Source organism: Phoxinus phoxinus, assembly GCF_949152265.1.
Source record: "Phoxinus phoxinus genome assembly, chromosome: 15".
Taxonomy (NCBI): Eukaryota; Metazoa; Chordata; class Actinopteri; order Cypriniformes; family Leuciscidae; genus Phoxinus; species Phoxinus phoxinus.
The window spans coordinates 16,782,153-16,800,653 of NC_136890.1; the positions used below are offsets into that span (position 1 = coordinate 16,782,153).

Consider the following 18,501-nt stretch of genomic DNA (forward strand, 5'->3'; position numbering starts at 1 on the left):
CCTGTATCATCTTATTTCTATTGCTAGTCCTACTGTAGGCTAATTAAGTTAACATGCAATGTGTGTAATATGCATATCATAGTATAAAATAGCCTCACAATAAAAATGTAACTTTTATTTAACACACACAAAAACATTGTAAGTTTCCATCTCGGGACCGAGGAGGTTAGATTAATTTAAAGAAGTTTGTAGATAAGAAAAATATGCTACAACAGGTGTCACTCTTGATCTTTGCATCCACAGACCTAGTTAATCATTTGTCACATCGATGACTAATCGCGGAAGTGAAAAGGACAATCTCAGTATAGCATATTCGCATCTGTATTTGTTTCCCTCAGGTAAGCAACATGTACGAATTCACAGATTAATCCTTCAGCTCGCTTAAATCGCGTGCGGATAAAAAGACGCAACTAATCTTTAAATAGGCTAACTTGTGTTGACAGTTACACTGTGACAGTGAAAACGCTGAATGAATAGTTTTACTTATTTTGAAACTGTTTATAACTCTGTTCAACATTTTATAGGCTGACTCATATTGACGAACATCTTTGAAAACGTATAATATTTGTTAATATCAAAATATTATTATAATATTCCTGCTTTAGTAGGCTAACAGTAGTAGGCCTATGTATGTTAGCCCATTTCGTTAGCTAATGGCCTTTTTCTTTTCTTTCTTTTTTTTCCGCGAAGTGAGCACATCTATTCTAGTTTTTGGATAGCCAATGAGGATGAAATTGATTCAGTTGCTCAATTATAATATGAGTCAGCAAATCTCTTCTCTCAATAGTCACAAATGTGACCTGACCACTGACATGTTTAATATGTGCCGTATTATTTTGATTAGGATTTCTGTGATACAGTATTCTAGATGCATTAATGATTTAGGCTACATATAGTTAGTTTTTAAATAGAATATGGACGAAATATGGTAGATTTAGGCCTGTCTATGACATGTTTTACATTCATCCTTTTTGGAGTTTTGATAAAAACATCCTTTTTCAGACAGGCAAACTGGAATTGTAACAAAACAGTAATTTTTATTCATAACTGACAACTCTGTGTAAAATACATCAACTGTTTTTGACTCAAAAGTACATTTTGGTTGCTAATGCTTCAGTAATAATGCTGTCAGGTAAATAGTGTGAAGTGGTTATTCATCCTATCTTAATAATTTATGTAAGATATGTTCATGAGTAGGTAGATTTAGCGATGGCCGTTGTTCATTCTGTTTTATGACAGGCAGTGGCATGGCGTTCTCAAATATGTGGTTTGTTGCTTTCACTAATTCCCCTTCATCTGTTGCAAAGCGGGATCCGCTCCAATGTCTTCTTTGATCTTTAACATAAAGACACTATAAGATGAGTGTGCATCATTAGTGCCACAGAAAGTCGCCCTTAGTCTCGACAGCCTGGCCTCCATTTTTCAATTAAAGTTGCTCTACAATCAAATAGCCCAGCACAGTTAGGAAAAGGCTGCATTGATTAGTGTACAAATTAACACAAGAAAGAAATCATTCTCCCTCCATAAGCTAATTTGCCGTCCTCGGTTCTCCTTAATAAGTCCCTCCGACTGACTTTTTTATACACAGACCCTCCACTGCCTCAGTAAATCCTGTAGATTTAATAACTATAATTGCAATAAATTCGGTAAACATTTAGATTGAATGCAATAACTGTGTCATTTACTCCAGTAGGTTGCTTTAAACGTAATTTAATAAAAGGGCAAAGGACCCTCCACATAGGCTAGTACACTAATCCTTGGTGATCCATGCGTACACATTAGGCTGAAGCATCTTGGGACAAAAATAGACAACGATTGATCTAGATTTCCTTGAAAATATCTGATCGCCATGGCTTGTTGTTTAGAGAGACTTCACTTGGTGGAGCCTAATTATGTTTGTATTGCTACTCCATCTCAGGTCATTTATGTTGGGTCCACTGGGTATTAACGTAGGCCTATTATCATTCAAAGCCTTAAAGGTGTACCACAACATTTATCTATTCAGTTCTTAGTCTTAGAGATGAGTTAAGACAGTTGCGCCATGTTTGTGTGTGGAATTTGAACACAAAAAACCCTTCGTATTTTTTTTGGGGGGGGGCAAACATGTCCTTTCTATGTAAATTAGCACAGACAAGAACATTTCTGCCATTTAAAAAATGTTTTAGGTCATCTTATTTTGTGGATGCATTTGCACTTACCTGATTTGTAAAACAAATAAAATTATCAGCGGCAGCGGACACAATTAATTCTTAGTAAATTCACACTATATATAATGTATTAAATATCCTAATGCTTTTGCATATCCAAAAGAAACAATTTCAAACAGCATTCTGTAATGCTTTAAGATCTCAATCAATGTACAAGACAACACCGAATAGGGAAGTGGCCATAACTATTGCAAGCGCCACCTCATTTCCAGAGATTTGCTGGTGGCATTTACGCAGTGAAAAGTTTACTCCCACTCTTTAATGCGAGAATGAAGATCCCTCATCTTTATAAACAACTGCCACTAAAACCATTTCATCTGAAACAGTTCAGAACATAATGTCAGCCCACTCCATATATCTGGAGCTCATTACAGGGGAAAAAAGGTTTGCGGTAATTAATTACCCTGCTAATTGGGCCCTCAGCAGTATTATTGTCTGTGTCTGCTCTGCTTATTTAGTGTACAAACGAGACCTGCTGCATGATTGTTTTCTCTGGTTTTAGGAGACTCATACGCCTAGCAATCAGCACAATGACTATCATTCAGCTTGCTGACACAGAGAGTTCAGTCCGGTACTAAAAAGCCTTCATCAGAGAGTTTATTTTGATATATTTATATATTTATATCTCTTGCTTTGTCTTTGTTTCCACCTGTGCATATGTGTGTGGGTCTGTGTTCTTGTGTTTTTGTCTGCCAAACCTATAAATACTGGAAAGCACTTGAGAAATTGTGCACTGATTGCCATAGTTACGTCAAGCAGGAAGGCTTGGGCATACAAAAAGAGTCTAATATTTATAGATTGTTTTAATATCAAAATAAAATGACATGCTTAAATGGGTACTCTTTACATTAGAAAGGAGGGAAAAAAATGAAACCAGTGCAGACTAGATGATAGAACAAATGCTGTTGTGTTGTGTTCCCTTTTGCCAAATTGGCATGAAAACTTTAACAACCATAATGCAAAGGGCATGTTGCCATCCAAGACCACTCCCACCAGTCTGCTATGGATACGCTTACCAGTAGGAAATAGTCTTAGCAAACTTTTACTCATAATGGTGTCGACTTTTATTGTTCCCAGGTGCAAAAATTCAAAGAGTAAACGTTTAGCGGTCGGGCGTTAGTTATTTCCGGTTTCGAAGTATGCAACGCGCTATAGGCAGTGCCTAAAGCCTGCAAAGAATCATAAATATGGAGAGAACGCCGCGTTGGAAAATAGTTTATAGTCAACATTTTAAACTGGATGACCAGGAACGCAGTGTTTTAGGTGAAATGGAGGCCATTCTGTCAGTTACGCCCAACCCCCCGAAGCAAAACGACGTTGCGTACTTGTATGAAATCTATTGCCATAGTGTTCCATTTTTAACATAATTCTGTTTAAAGAGTAGAGATAGTACGATAAAAAAATTAATAAATGATAAGTATACCCTTACACTGCTCTGTTAATAACCCTCTGCCGATCCTACTGTCCATCGGTGGGGATACAAAAATATGGAAGCATAATCTGTAGTTTTCACGAAAGCCCGAAGCTGTCAAAAGTCTGCCAGATGACACGTTTTGCATCATCCAGCGGACTTTTTGCAAATAAACTTAAATATTTTGGTCCATGTAACTCAGAGAACAAGCAAACATTGTTAATTTAGGCTACATATACTATACCGACATTGTAACTTTTAACCTTGTCAACAGCTCTGAAGTGTTTTGCAGTCTTTCTGTATTTTAGTCTTTATTTATACCCAGCACTGTGTGTTAGTGGGATGTGTGGGAAGTTTAGTTTTGCAATAAAAATAAACTATTGTAAGAGTATGTGTTTTTTTTTTTTACTTTTTGTTTCTCTCTCACAGCAAGCATGGCAGATCTTCCGGAAATCTCTGGTGCTAAAACAGAGCTACAGCCTGAAGCCATCTCTGATATTGGTGTGCTGGCATCCAAGAAAGAACCTCCAGCAGACTACTATATCGTGAGTTTGCAGTTGCTAAAAATATACAGTATGTGATTTGGACCTTACAATATATAAATAGGAATATAATAAACGGTCATTCATAGGGATGGGACGATTACCGGTTTCACGATAAACCACTTCTGAAATCAATTCTGACTTTTTTCTTGCAATTGAGAGTTTAGATGTCGCAATTCTAACTTAGCAATTTTTAAAGTCAGAATTGCAAGATAAAAAGTTGCAATTACCTTTTTTATTTTTTATTCAGTGGCAGAAAGCTTCTATTCAAATCCAATAACATAACTGAAAATAATAAGAAATGTAATTATTTAAATAAAATATAATCAAATGTAATCTGCCATGTAGGGACATCTGGGAATGTCTTTTTACTATTTGTTTTTACTGTATATTTTAAATAGCACCATCTTTTACTTATTTTATCAATACTGTACTATTAAAGTATATTTAATTGTCTTGTTAACATTTACTGCTGTCTTGGCCAGGACTCCCTTGAAAAAGAGATTCTGAATCTCAATGGGATTATTTCCTGGTAAAATAAAGGTAAATAAATAAAAAATTATATAAATCTTCACAGTAAATTGAACGATAATCCATATTTTTTGTACTTCCATTACATTTGATAGTATTTTGCAGTAAAACTTATTGTCCAATTAAGTTTTTTTACTGTAGCATTTTTACTTTTTTTACATTATAAAATTAAATTATAACAAAAATAAGTAGAGACATAATTGTGGCGAGCAGGACGAGGTCGAGGGACGTGAGAAAGCGGCGCGAGAGCGGTGGCGTGATTACTGATGAGCGACACCTGCACCGGTCTCGTATCTCTCTCTCACGTCCCTCGACCTCGTCCTGCTCGCCACAATAATATTTTTTAACTACAAAATAACTACTATATATATAATTTTTTTAAATTTTTGTTTTGGTCTTTACGTTTAGGGTTAGTACACAAACTAGTGACATGTATTTTATATTGAAGTTTGGTTGTCTTGTATTGTGAAGTTTGGTTTCCTAGTTTTTTTTTTGTGTGTGTTCAGGTGTGGTCTGGGCTGGAAAATTTAAATTAAGTCCAATTTTTATGCCCTTCCCTCGCTACCTTCCCTCTGTCTTGTTCACTCTGATGTACATCATTGCTTACTTTGCCCACTACTGGCGGAACCCTTACAATGTTTGCTCTCTTTGCCACAATGTCAAATTTGCATTGCAAAGGCAGCACAGAAGCACTTCAGTAGTGCCAATCTTGAGTGTCTTTACACAGACAGTTTAATTCTGCTCAGAGGTGGCATAACTGCATTTACACAGCAATTTTAACTGCATGCACATTGTTATACAAGGGGCTTAAGTGGGTCAGAGCAGACATCATTTAGTCTGGCTTTTATGCTGCATTGTGTCTTTACACAGAGTTTTGAGCAGGCACAGAGCAACCTTAATTTAGGTATGTAAAGATGCACTTCAAATCCACAATGGAGCTGATTTATTATTTCGTTTTTTTTTTTTTTTGTTATGTGTTTTATGCACCATTCTGTAGGCCTGGATGTATGTTTGGGCTGTTGGATAATAAAATATGAAAAAATGACATAAACGAAAATAACAATACAATAAACTATAACAATCAGCTTAACTCTTTCCTTGCCAGGTTTTTTTAAAGAGTTGCCAGCAGGTAACAGCATTTTTGATATTCACAAAATGTTCATGGCCCCCATAATCTTTTGTTGTATGAATAGCTGAACATACAGTATATCAAAAGAAAAGAAAGAGCCTCTGCTTTAAAAAGTTTTATTCTAGCTTCATGGATTCTTTTTTTATTAACACCTGAATATGGCTAAGTTTCATAAAAAAAAGCAAAATTTTCAGCAAAAAGCTGATGATTTTGAAAAAAAAATTATGTTTTTTCAAAGACAATGTCTGGATGGGATTCAGAACGATATTCAAAACATAGATGCCGTAGATCAAGTCCATCAACACCCCAAAGCTTCACAGTCCTATAGCTCGTCATTTATATGCTGTTTAATGTTGATGATCACCTTATTTGCATCTGCTTACATATGCTACATTGTTTCTGCTTCTTCTCTCTTTCAGAAGATGCATACTAGTGCCTCCTACCGTATAACAGTGAAGACAGTGAAGCGTTGTCTCATAAATTATGGAAAGTTCCTTCAATGGCAGGGATAGAGTTAAGGTAGCTACAAGTATTATGCAGTTAAATGACAAAACAACTAATATCATACACAAGATTAGTATGGGGTGGGACTAAATTAAGCGCGTTCTGCTGTGATGTCACAATCATGTTGCATTGTGGTCTGCCTGAAGTGTACACGAGTAGACTCGCTCCCTCTGTAAAAATCGAGGGGTCAAGGGTCTGTCCAAATAAACTTCACTTGCCCACTTGACGAAGTTGAATGCACTTCAAAATGGCGGTGGGGATTCCCCTGAGGGGAACAGCTTAGGGAAGTTTGTAAGAAAATGCCTAAAAGTGGATTTAAATGCAGCCAAGTATTGTCACAGATTCATTTGTTTGGTTAAGTCTAGTTTATCAGTTTAGTTGTTATCTGTGACTGGTTATCATTTGTTTGTCATGCCATCTAGTTTGTTTGCCATTTAGCTTCAGTTTATTCAAGCCCTCAGGTTTCTCTTATCCTATATCAGGCTTTGTTCTGTTTTGTCAGGTATTAATTGGTAAGTAATTTTTTGTGGTTAATATCTTTTCATGTTGTGCTGGATGTTTATTCATAAATAAATCTGCATTTGGATTTTCAACTTGCTAGAGCCTTATTATACAGTATAAAATGACAGCTTTACTAAAAATTAAAAGTAAAAATGTACTAAAAATTAAAAGTAAAAATGGTTTTATTCACTTCCCTTCCCTGAAGCCACAAACATTATTTATTGACATGGTTTGCCTTGGTTTTTTCGGCTCTTCCTCTGGCTGGCTCTGAGCCGTGAATCCTTCGGCCTATATCCTGAGGATAGATTTTAACAACTCTTTCAGATGAGGCCTCCAACAGAGCTTGGCACCAGTGCCCTGTGTTTGTTTAGGACTCAGATGGCACTGACACAAGGGTGGCTGGTTCTCCAGCGCTTCTGCAACTCTCAGCAATCCCAGAGCGCTGAGAGGGGAAACTGGGACAACGGTATCAATGGCCTCTAGGAAAATGTTTTGTGTGTGTGCGTGTATCTGTTGTGTATGTGGGTGTGCCTCAAAAAGACTGAGAAAAGAACCAGGGCGGAAAGAGCGAGGGGAAGTTTTGTGAATAAAACAAAGCACAAAGCAAACACTGTATAAAACAACACCGCGTTAAGCTTACGGGCAGCTAGAGTTCTTCCTCTCTGCTTTCCTCTTCTCCCTCCGTTTTCTTTCTTCTCTCTCTCACACTTCCCGCCCCACCCACCAGTCCCCAACTGTTGCCGTCTCTGGCGGGTTGTCTGTGGGTTGGCATGGTGCTGGGGTTCTGCCCACTGGCGCTGAGGATCCGGTGTACGCCACATGGCATCAACGTGTTCTCAGAGGCCCTGTTCCGCTTGGCCTTTCCCTCCATCACACGCAGCAGGATGCAACTGTTTCACTTTGTTCGCACAAACAAACACATTTATTTATTAACAACCTTTACACAACAAAATATATATGCAAATTGAAAGATTTGACGTTTAGCAGCTAGTTTTCTTAAACTCGAAATATCAGCTGTCATTTATTTATTTATGTATTTTATTAACATTTGAAATTATCAGCTTCTGTCAATGCATCTCACTTTGTTTGCACAACGAACATGTTTATTTATTTAAAAAATGTTATGCAACCAAAGATAAAAGAAACTTAAACGGTTTGTTTGTTTTTAGCTGCTAGTTTTAAAAAGTGTTCTGAACTTTGAATACGTTGTACTCTGATTATCAACAGCTTCAAACAGCACTCATTTGTCTCGCTTTGTTCGCAAAAACAAACTTAACCTTTTTTTCTTTTTTTTTACAACCAACTATAAACAAAAGCTGATTTTTCAGTAGCTAGTTTTTGTGTGTCCCTTTAAATGCAAATGAGCTGCTGCTCCCGGCCCAGAGGGCGGAGCTTCAAGAGCTTGCGCTTCAGTCAGGACAATCTCATCTCACGGAATGAAAATATCAGAAGAGAAACTCTCAGTAACGTCAGCAGTGTTCAGTTTGAACCTTTGAACTTTACTGATGAGTTTATTGTACTTCTCAAAAAAGGTGAAGCATTTGTTTTATTCCAGAATATCACTGTAAGAGCTGAATAAACACAGTATAAGTAGTGCGCATTAAAGTCTTATTCATAAACTCTCTCTCTCCCTTGCATTATCATCAACATACACAGCGAACAACATAAAAACACTCGTTACAACTAATAGTAAACATACAGACCTTTTCAGTGGGTGCTTAATAAACTGTTAAACTTTATATCCGTAAAACAACTCTGATGAACTGTAATAAAGTCCCTTTTATTACTGCCGTGACCAGTATCACTCCGGAGACTGGAAGCTGGATCACAAACAGATCCAGTTGGTACAGATCCATCCTCGAGAAACAACTTTTTAGCAAAGCCTGCTTTGTACTGACCGTCATTCAAAAAGCAGTCTGGTGTATGATTCGCGCGAATATAAACGCATTTGGGTAGATTTAGGGTCGCATTGGGGTCACATTAAGTCATTTGCGGGGCTTGCGCAAAAGTACGTCACATTGCCCAGAATCTGAAAACGGCTTGTTCTGAGACACTGCTTATGATTTATGGGGATTTTTAAAAAAAATCACTGGGTGGATTTTTATCATTATAGGGTGGTTGTGTACACACACTGCCAACGCACTTTTATGTGCAAACACCATGTAAAAGTGAATTATGCATAATAGGTGCCCTTTAAGAGCTAGTTTTAACAAGTGTTCTGAAATTTGACTTTTAAACTAAACGCACATTGTTCACTTTTTTTTTTCTTCAAACAAATCTGTTTATTTATTAACTAACTTTAGACAACTAAATATGAACAAAAATTGTAGTTAGTTTTAGCTAGGCTCATGAACTTAATCAACAACCTCTAAACAGACGCAACTATACATCAGCAGACAACAAACCCCAAGACACAGAATACTTATATTTAAGTGTCTTTCAATTGTGTTTGATTTTTTTTTTTCTTTTCTTTTTCCTGAGAAGTAGAGATGTCTCCCCTCCCTCTACTAGTCCCAATGCTTGGCAACTGTTTCCACATTCAGGCTGCGTTGCCTGCCCCGGCTGCACGGTGGCATACTGACTCCTTTGGTGCCTGGTTCCTCCCTGTTTGACTTTGGGCTTCACAGCTCCAGCTCTTTGTTTACGCTGTCAGGAGGAGCGGGGCACTGACCTGGAAAAAGTGTCCAGGACGGGTTGTCTTGTAAAGGGGGGAGGGAGACGGGAAGGAGAGGGGGATATTGTGGTTGATGTATAGACTCCTCCTGAGAGCTTTGGTCCTAGCCAACGTCTGCGGATGCTGTAGCCCCACCACACTCTTGCTGTCTCTGTCCACCAGTCTGTCTGTTTTCCTGTCAGCTTTTCTGAGAGCATTATGTATGCCTGTCAAGACTTCACATAAGATCACTTTAGTTCACTTTAAAATTGAATTAAGGTAGCAAACTGGATGAGGAATTGTACTTTCTTAAATTCGAATTTGAAATAACTCGTATAGTTGTTGTAAGTGTATTTTTTTTAAATATACATTTAATTGATCAGTATTAATAACTAATAAGTATTAATTAATAATAATTATTATAATTAATACTTATATTAATAAGTATTAATTATAAAATAATGTTAATTATGATAATTAATACTTGAAATGCCATCTATATAAATTTGATTTAATTTATATACTCATTATAAGTTTTAATATAAATTATGCATTCTATTATATTGATTATTTTTTATATTTTTTATTTTAATGATTTAAAAAATGCATTATATATATATATATATATATATATATATATATATATATATATATATATATATATATATATATATATATATATGCTATTATAATATATATAGTGGGCATTTTGTGGTTTTGATGGCTATGTTGATTATAGACCAATAAAAGTAATACAAATTACATGTGATTCCATGTATCACAATTTTGTCACAAACATTTTGTTGGACACATTAACTTGTGTCTTCTTGTAATTGTTGAATTTCATTGAATTGCAATTTAGTAAATTCCACTTCCTGTCATTGCAGTTCTAATTCAACATCCTTTGGCAAATTCCTAAATCATGACCATTATATTACTGTATTTCAGAAAGGCAGCTGCTTGATCTCTGCAGAGCACAATGAAGTCTCATTTAGCTTGTTCAAAGGCCTTCTTTGTGAGGTCTTGTCTCATCCTTGTTGTCCCATGGGGGGTCGATGGTATTTTTACCCTTTTTAGGAGGCTCAGGATTCTTGCGTAGGGCTCTAATGAGATGGAGTGAGAGCTCTAGCAAGCCTTAATTAAGCCAAGTAGGCGCATAGCAGGGCAAAAAAAGGAAATATGCACATCGTCCATACATTAATTCTATCTCACCTCAATGCATTATCCTCTCTTTGTATTTTTTTCTTTTCACGTAGGTTGCACAAACAACAGATGGCTTCGACGCCAACCTGTGGAAGGACAGCATATTCAAATCCAAGGTCACACGCTATCTCTGCTTCACCCGAGCTGCCACATCCAAAAATGTAAGTGAAAACGTGTAAGTTTTAGCATCATTGCAAGTTTTTCTTCACACGCCGTCATAAAGTGTGTTTGCTCCGTTCGCTTCAGTCCATCCCTCATTAAGGTTCTGCGCGGATCTTTGATCACAAATTCCTTCAAAATATGTTCTGTCCTTTAAAGTGAAGTATCTAAACCGAATGCAAATACTTCTCTGCATTTAGAATGGTTTGAAGTCCCAACATGGTTGCATTTGAAAATTTGTTGATGATCTCCAGTTCTCCCGAAGGAATTTTGGTTTATGATTATTCATAAACGCAACTCTCCACGTTAGTAGTTTACGATTTCATTTGGCTCAATTAACCTGGTCCCTATAGACAGTTTGAATACCTCCCAGCCATTCATCAAAGATGGAAAAAGCATCCAAAAAATGTCAAACTTTTGGTTATGGGGATTCTTGCTTATGAAATATGACACATCAAACAGCCATCCAATATGCTTGCTAAAAGAGCACCTATTTTAAAATATTCCTATGTGAATTGGAACTATTTGAACATTTCCCTCCCATTCAGCTGAGCTAAATTGAGAATGAGCGTCTTTTTATGTGCAGGTATCTGTCTCGAAAAGTGAAACAGGTGGCCCAGTCATGCTGTTCAGGTTATCGGTCTTCATTTAAGGTGAACAATAGAAAGTTGAGTTGTCCTACCTTTATTGTGCCTCCATTTGCTGTGTAAGCAAAGGCAACACATAGCATGTCTTTTTAGAAAACATTCTATACTTTATCTCTGTCTTGGATTGAAATCCCTCAAAATTATGTATTTATTGAAATAAACTCACCTTGTGTTCATAATTGGGTTTAACCTGCTGATAGGTTTGCTTGTGTTGTTTGTGAGGATGACAAAAATAGGCTGTTGCTAATAAGCTTGTTTTGGTGGGTCATTGTTATTCAGTGTTGCATCTCACCAGTGCATCTGCTTTTTCCTTTAATACACGCTGTTGCCACAAAATGCCTTTCACTGATTAATGTATGAATATTTAAAAATGTTTTAATTTAAGCCTATATATAAACATACATGTATTTTGATATGAATATTAAATATTTTCCTCTATTGCAAGGGTTTTCAGACAGATGCCCAGGGGCCACAAGGAAGTGTTAATATATATATATACTATATCTATAAAATACATCTATAAATGTGTAGTCCCAATTACACCTTAACCCACCCTTAAATCTACCCATTCCACCAAACCTGTCCCTGAAGTTACACGTATCCCACATCAATAGCAAATGTATGTATATATATATATCACTGATTCTTGAGAGTCGGGACAAAACACGTTTTAAAAAACTTTTTTTTTAAATACACACTATATCAATTATAGTTATATGTTTCTGCAGAGAAAGGTCTTAGCTATTTAACCATGTAAAGGAACAGGTTCTAAATAAAAACACATTTTAAACAAATTTACATGTTTGCCTTCAGAACTGGATTTGTGTCAACTCCGTCAGACACACTAAAAAGTAAACAATTTTAATTTTTCCAATCCAACAAGAATCTAAAGTTCGGAAGTATATTGTAATAGTGTTTAGTTACTCTGATATGTAAACAAAATACAATACATAAACTTAAGTTGTGATTTCACACTATTCTGAAACCTCAGATTTCTAAATATTTGCATTTTCAAACTTTGATTTTAATTTCAATATTGTAAAAACAAATTCCTTAAATAAATAAAACATAAGAGGATGTAGATCAGATGGTCCTTTATTACAAAAACCACATAAACTGAAGAAAGAATATTTTTTTCCCCAAAAAATTAACAAAAACATACATCCAAACGTCGAAGATCTGACGGTGTTGACGAAAAACTGACGGTGTTGACGAAAAACTGACGGTGTTGACGAAAAATATGTGCATTGCTGATTAGTGAACTGATGTGCTCTTTAAACACTACTACTAAAACTACTCCTTGTTATTAGAGTATTGAACTTACTGTAAAGCAAACTATAATAAACATATTGCACATACACCGTTTCAAACTGTTTTAAATTACACCGTTTTTCCAAAAAAATAATAAGGGAAACCAGGGGCCGTGATAATTGTTTTTTGGCCATATCGCCCAGCCCTACACTGGCTTCTTATTTCTCTATCTCTGTCTCTACATATATAAATATATATATTAAAGTGCAGGCAAAGTTACACGTTACACAATAATAAGCAGACCACTGCCTGCCCATTCTCTACAAGTCAGATGCGTACGGTTAAATAATGTAATGCATGCTGTGTATGTGCATTTATGTGTAAATAAAACCCTGAAATAACAGTTTAACCCTTCACTATATTCACAAATAATATTATATTCGCACATTAAGAGGTTATTGGTGGATTTGTCAACTCCGTCATCTTACAGGTCAACTCCGTCAGACATAGAACCTGATGGAGTTGACGTCTGACGGAGTTGACGTCAGGGCATGTATTTTCCGCCAAAACATGTATTGTACACTGCAGCTAGGTAGTTTTTCCTCAGTTGCTAGCTGTCCCAATAACCTCACTAAAATGCTTAAATTCAATCCACTATGGTTTAAAAAAAAGTATCTTAACAGAAAGATGGTATTGACATTGTGCAGCTGTGACCATAGGAATATTGACATTGTTTGTCTAAAATATAAAAAAATGTACAAGGTACCAGAGCATGTGTGGTAGTGCTGCATTCACCACAGGCAGGGAGATGAAAAGGGGTCCTCGGGATATAGCTGACCATGCTATTTCCTGATTTAAAGAGCTTTATAAAAATATCTGACGGAGTTGACAGAAACCGAGGACACGACTTTAATAGGCAGATTTCTATGGAAAATATTGTTTGATGTTCACTTCATGCATTGTTTTTTATATTTATACCCCTTATTTTTTATTTGATGTTTATGTTTTCACAATTGTAGAGCTTTTTTAAAGTTTTTTGGGATGGTTAATATTGTGACCTCTTGCTGAGGACAAGTGCAATAACATGGACCTTCTAACCACAGACCACACATTTAAACTAATTTTCCCCAAAAAGATAAAAAGTTTATTCCAAAAATCAGATAGGTATATACAATTCCTTTATATTTAACTTTGTAAGTATGTCAATCATGATGAATTTCTTAATTTTTGCTATAAGTTAGACTTTTCTATGTGGGACATGTTTTGTCCCGACTCTCAAGAATCAGTGATATATATATATATATTTATATATATATATATATATATATATATATATATATATATATATATATATATATAGTATATATATACACACAAGTTCTACACTTTTATTTCAGCAATAAAAAAAAGAAACAAAAAGTGTGAAGTCATTTTTGCTTATTCGTATGGTTAAATTGGATCATCAAAGGACATAATAAGCAAGTACATCATGAATCCATTTTCCAAACCGTGTTTCCCTATCAAGGCTACGGAACTTCGACATTACGGATGTCGTATATGGGAACTCCTCTCCTCCTTCACTTCCGCTGAAATCTTATAGGCTAACGCCAGCAAACTGGCCAATTGACGCAAATATGCAAATACTGAAACACCGTTGCAGATATAATGCAAGTGCAGCGTCAATTACATCAGAATCTCTCTCTTCACGCTCAAATCGTGTGCTAGACAGCTGATACTTCAACTACGACTTTCAACTTAAGAACAGATATTCGCCGTCGTCGAAGGTGCGCCGAAGATACCTCTACTGTCTTCTGCATCCGATGGCGACTATCTGCAACCTGTGCTCGGGCCCCATCGTGCCCCCGGACAAGCACCTGTTCTGCATCGTGTGCATGGGGCTGGCCCATGCCGAGTCGGCCCTCAGGGATGGCGGGTCCTGCGAGCTCTGTCCGTGTCCCTTCCCTTCCCCCTCATGTCCTTTCGGAATCTCAAGGACAGACGGGACGAAGCTCGCGCAGCAGCGGGGATCGGGCCCACTGCCGCCAACGAGCCGCTGGTGGGCCCCCCCAACCGCGGAGTCAAGGTTCGACCCCCGGTGAGTTTCCCGGACCCCGTTTTTCGCCCCCCCTCACGGAGTTGCTGACTTCGTGTCCTTCGGGGCGAGTGAGGAGGAAGACTCCATGTCTCTGTCTGCCTCCGAGAACGACTGGGGTGCAGAGCAGGCCGCACCGGAGCCGGCGGCTGCGGAGCACGAGACCCCGGCGGACCTGCAGGACGAGCTTTTTCGTATCCTCTCCAAGGCCGTCGAGGAACTGGACCTCTCTTGGAAAGCTCCGGATGAGCCCTCCAAGAGCAAACTCGACACGTGGTTCCTCCAATCGAGCCGCCGTCAGGCCGCTTCGAAAAGGGGAACCCCGTTCTTTCCGGACGTGCACGAGCACGTGGTAAAGTCGTGGGTGGCCCCGCAATCGGCACGAACCCTCACCTCCACCCAGGCCATGTTTCCCCCCGTGGACGAAGCGGAGGACCACGGCTACCTACGCATCCCCCCCGTCGAGGAGACAGTCACCGCGCACCTCTGCCCGTCGGCTTCCGCCCTGGGCTCGGACCGCAGCCTGCCGTCCAGAGCCTGCAGATTCACGGCCCACCAGGCTAACAAGGCCTACGGTGCGGCGGGGGAGGCAGTATCCGCGCTGCACGCCATGGCCGTCCTTCAAGTACTGCAGGCAAAGCTGCTGAAGTCTCTGGATTGCGCCGCCTCTGTCGACGCTGACGCCATCAGGGATCTTCGTTCAGCCACGGACCTCGCGCTCCTGGCCACAAAGCGCTCGGACCAGGCGATAGGCCGTTCGATGGGGTTTATGGTGGTCCTTCACAGACACCTGTGGCTCACCCTCTCGGACGTGCAGGAAGCGGATTGGAAGACGCTGCTGAACGCACCCATCTCCTCTTCAGGGCTATTCGGTGACGCGGTCGGAAAAGTCACGGAACGCTTCTCCGAGACCCAGAAAAAGGCGAAAGCGATGAGCCATGTGACCCCGCGAAGGGCGCCCCCGCCTCCACCGCAGCCTCGCTCTCGCTCGTCCTCCGCTTCGGGCCGTCAACCTCAAGCGGCGGCCAGAAGGCAAGCAGCACCCCGCTCCGAGCCGGATGCTCGTAGAAAAGGCCCGGGCGGCCAGTGGCACGGAGCGGGTAAGAAGAGGACGGCTCAGAGCCCGCGAGGCAGGAAGGTCGCCGCGTCCCCAGCGTCCTCCGCTTGGGCAAGAGGAGAGGAGAGCGTCAGGTCGGCCCCGCGTCCAAGCGACGTGCGCTACCGCACGTAGTCCCTCAACGTTCAATGAGCGACAAGTGCAATTGTGCTGTGAATGTTGTTTCTTGTGCACAAATTTGTTCAATAAAACAAACTACCACTTCACAAACAGTGCTTTTTTCCCCTCTTGCACCACACACTGTGTTACCCGCCCCGCCTTCGGGCAGCGCAGAGTCACAGTCAATAACTATAAAGGCACCTCGTGGGGAGCGCGAGGTGTCTATTCCCAGCCCTCATACAGCGGCGATGACCGCAGGTTTAGATCAGCCCACGCTTAGTCCTTTTCAGGCAGTATGGGAAGCTATTCTGGGCATTTCGCCGTGGGTGTTAAATATAATTCGGCACGGGTACACACTTCAGTTCAAACGCAGACCACCCCGCTTCCATGGCGTAATCCAGTCTTTAACTTTGCCTCAAAACGTTCATGTGCTAAGGCAGGAAGTGTGCAACTTGCTCGAGAAGAAGGCGATAGAACCGGTTCCTCCGAGCGAGCGGGAGAGCGGTTTCTACAGTCGCTATTTTGTAGTGCCGAAGAAGGGAGGAGGTCTCCGCCCCATACTGGATCTGAGACCTGTCAACAGAGCGCTTCACAAGCGCGCCTTCAGGATGACTACTCTGAAGCAAATCCTGGCGCAAATTCGCCCTGGGGATTGGTTCGCTTCAGTGGATTTAAAGGACGCGTACTTTCACATCCAGATAGTAAAGCGTCACAGGCGATTCCTGAGGTTTGCGTTCGAGAACTCGGTGTACCAATACACGGTGCTTCCGTTTGGACTAGCTCTCGCTCCCCGGACATTTTCAAAATGTGTAGACGCGGCACTTTCACCCCTCACGGGATGCGCATCTTGAACTATCTGGACGACTGGCTGATTCTCGCTCAGTCGAGAGAAACGCTAGTCAGCCATATGGAAACCCTCCTTCGACACTTAGAGATGCTCAGTTTGAGGGTGAACGTTCAGAAAAGTGTACTCACACCGAGCCAGACTACCACATTCCTGGGAGTATGCTTGGATTCGGTGAGAATGAGAGCGCGCCTCTCCCCCGAGCGAGCGGAGGCTCTGAGTTCTTCTCTCGGTCTCTTCAGACCTGGCAGGCTCGTCCCACTGAAAGAGTTTCAGAGGCTGTTGGGACGGATGGCAGCGGCTTCTTCAGTGTGTCATCTGGGGCTGCTACATATGAGACCGCTTCAACACTGGCTGAAAGCGCGAGTCCCCCCGAGTGCGTGGTATTCCGGCCACAAGCGCATTATGGTCACCCACAGATGCGCCCGCGCCCTGGCCCCGTGGAAGAACCCGGATCTCTTCAGCTCAGGTGTCCCTATGGGCATAGTGACGCGGCGAGTGGAGGTCCTGACAGACGCGTCGTCCACCGGATGGGGAGCGGTCTGCTTGGGCAAGCCCGCCTCGGGCCAGTGGTCAGAGAAGCAGATGGAGTGGCACATAAATAGCTTGGAACTGGAAGCGGTCTCTCTAGCTCTCGAAACCTTTCGGTCTCAGCTGGAGCAGCGGCATGTGTTGATTCGGACAGACAACACTTCCGTAGTCTCGTACATAAATCGCCAAGGCGGTGTACATTCCAGAGCCCTATTCAAGCAGGCGGAATCCCTTCTGCTGTGGGCGGACCGGTTTTTCCTCTCGGTGAGAGCAGCTCACATCCCCGGTGTTCTAAATCGCGGAGTGGATATGCTCTCGAGGAGCGGGATTCCTCATGGGGAATGGAGACTTCACCCCGGGACGGTTCAGCTGATATGGAAACATTTCGGCAGAGCGGAGGTAGACCTCTTTGCGACGAGCGAGAACGCACATTGTCAGATGTTCTTCTCGCTGTCCCGTTCACCCCGGGAGATGGACGCGCTGACTGCACGATGGCCGAGAGTCTGTCTCTATGCTTTTCCTCCGGTAAAAATTTTGCCCAGGGTGTTGTGTAAAATCAGGGAGTAGAAGGCGGCGGTGACTCTGGTAGCCCCGAACTGGCCGAATCAGCCCTGGTTCGCGGATTTGGTAGAGTTACTAGCAGGACAGCCATGGGAGATCCCGCTCAGGAAGGACCTTCTGTCTCAGGCGAGCGGAACGATCTGGCATCCCAGCCCCGGGCTGTGGAGCCTCCATGTGTGGCCGCTGCAGGGTCGCTGAGCGGGCGGGACGCGCTGCACTCGCGAGTTTTGAATACCATCGCGGAGGCACGAGCTCCGTCCACCAGGCGCCTGTATGCTCTGAAGTGGGGTGTGTTCTCAAAATGGTGTCAGGATATTTGAATAGACCCAGCGAACTGTTCTGTGTCGGATATTCTACGCTTCCTTCAGTACAGGATGGATGAAGGGAGCCTACCATCCACTCTGAAGGTATATGTGGCCGCTATTGCCGCGTTTCACCCCCTTGTTGATGGACAGTCTATCGGTAGACATGCGTCGGTGACACGGTTCCTCAAGGGAGCTAGGAGATTATGCCCTGCAC

The 18,501-nt window shown here is 40.9% G+C and overlaps 1 protein-coding gene across 5 annotated transcripts in view; it reads left to right on the forward strand.

Moving 5' to 3' along the window:
* The first annotated feature begins 209 nt into the window (after window positions 1-209).
* mvb12bb (multivesicular body subunit 12Bb) overlaps window positions 210-18,501 on the forward strand; it is a 64,286-nt gene continuing 45,994 nt past the window's right edge. For 4 of the 5 annotated variants that reach the window (XM_079637455.1, XM_079637454.1, XM_079637452.1 and 1 more), the window contains exons 1-3: window positions 210-338; window positions 4,048-4,163; window positions 10,735-10,842. In XM_079637455.1, coding sequence (XP_079493581.1) covers window positions 269-338; window positions 4,048-4,163; window positions 10,735-10,842 — 294 coding nt within the window. In that variant the 5' untranslated portion in view covers window positions 210-268. Of the gene's footprint in view, window positions 339-3,024; window positions 3,226-4,047; window positions 4,164-10,734; window positions 10,843-18,501 lie in introns of those variants that run through there. The other variant, XM_079637453.1, reaches the window with a different exon arrangement.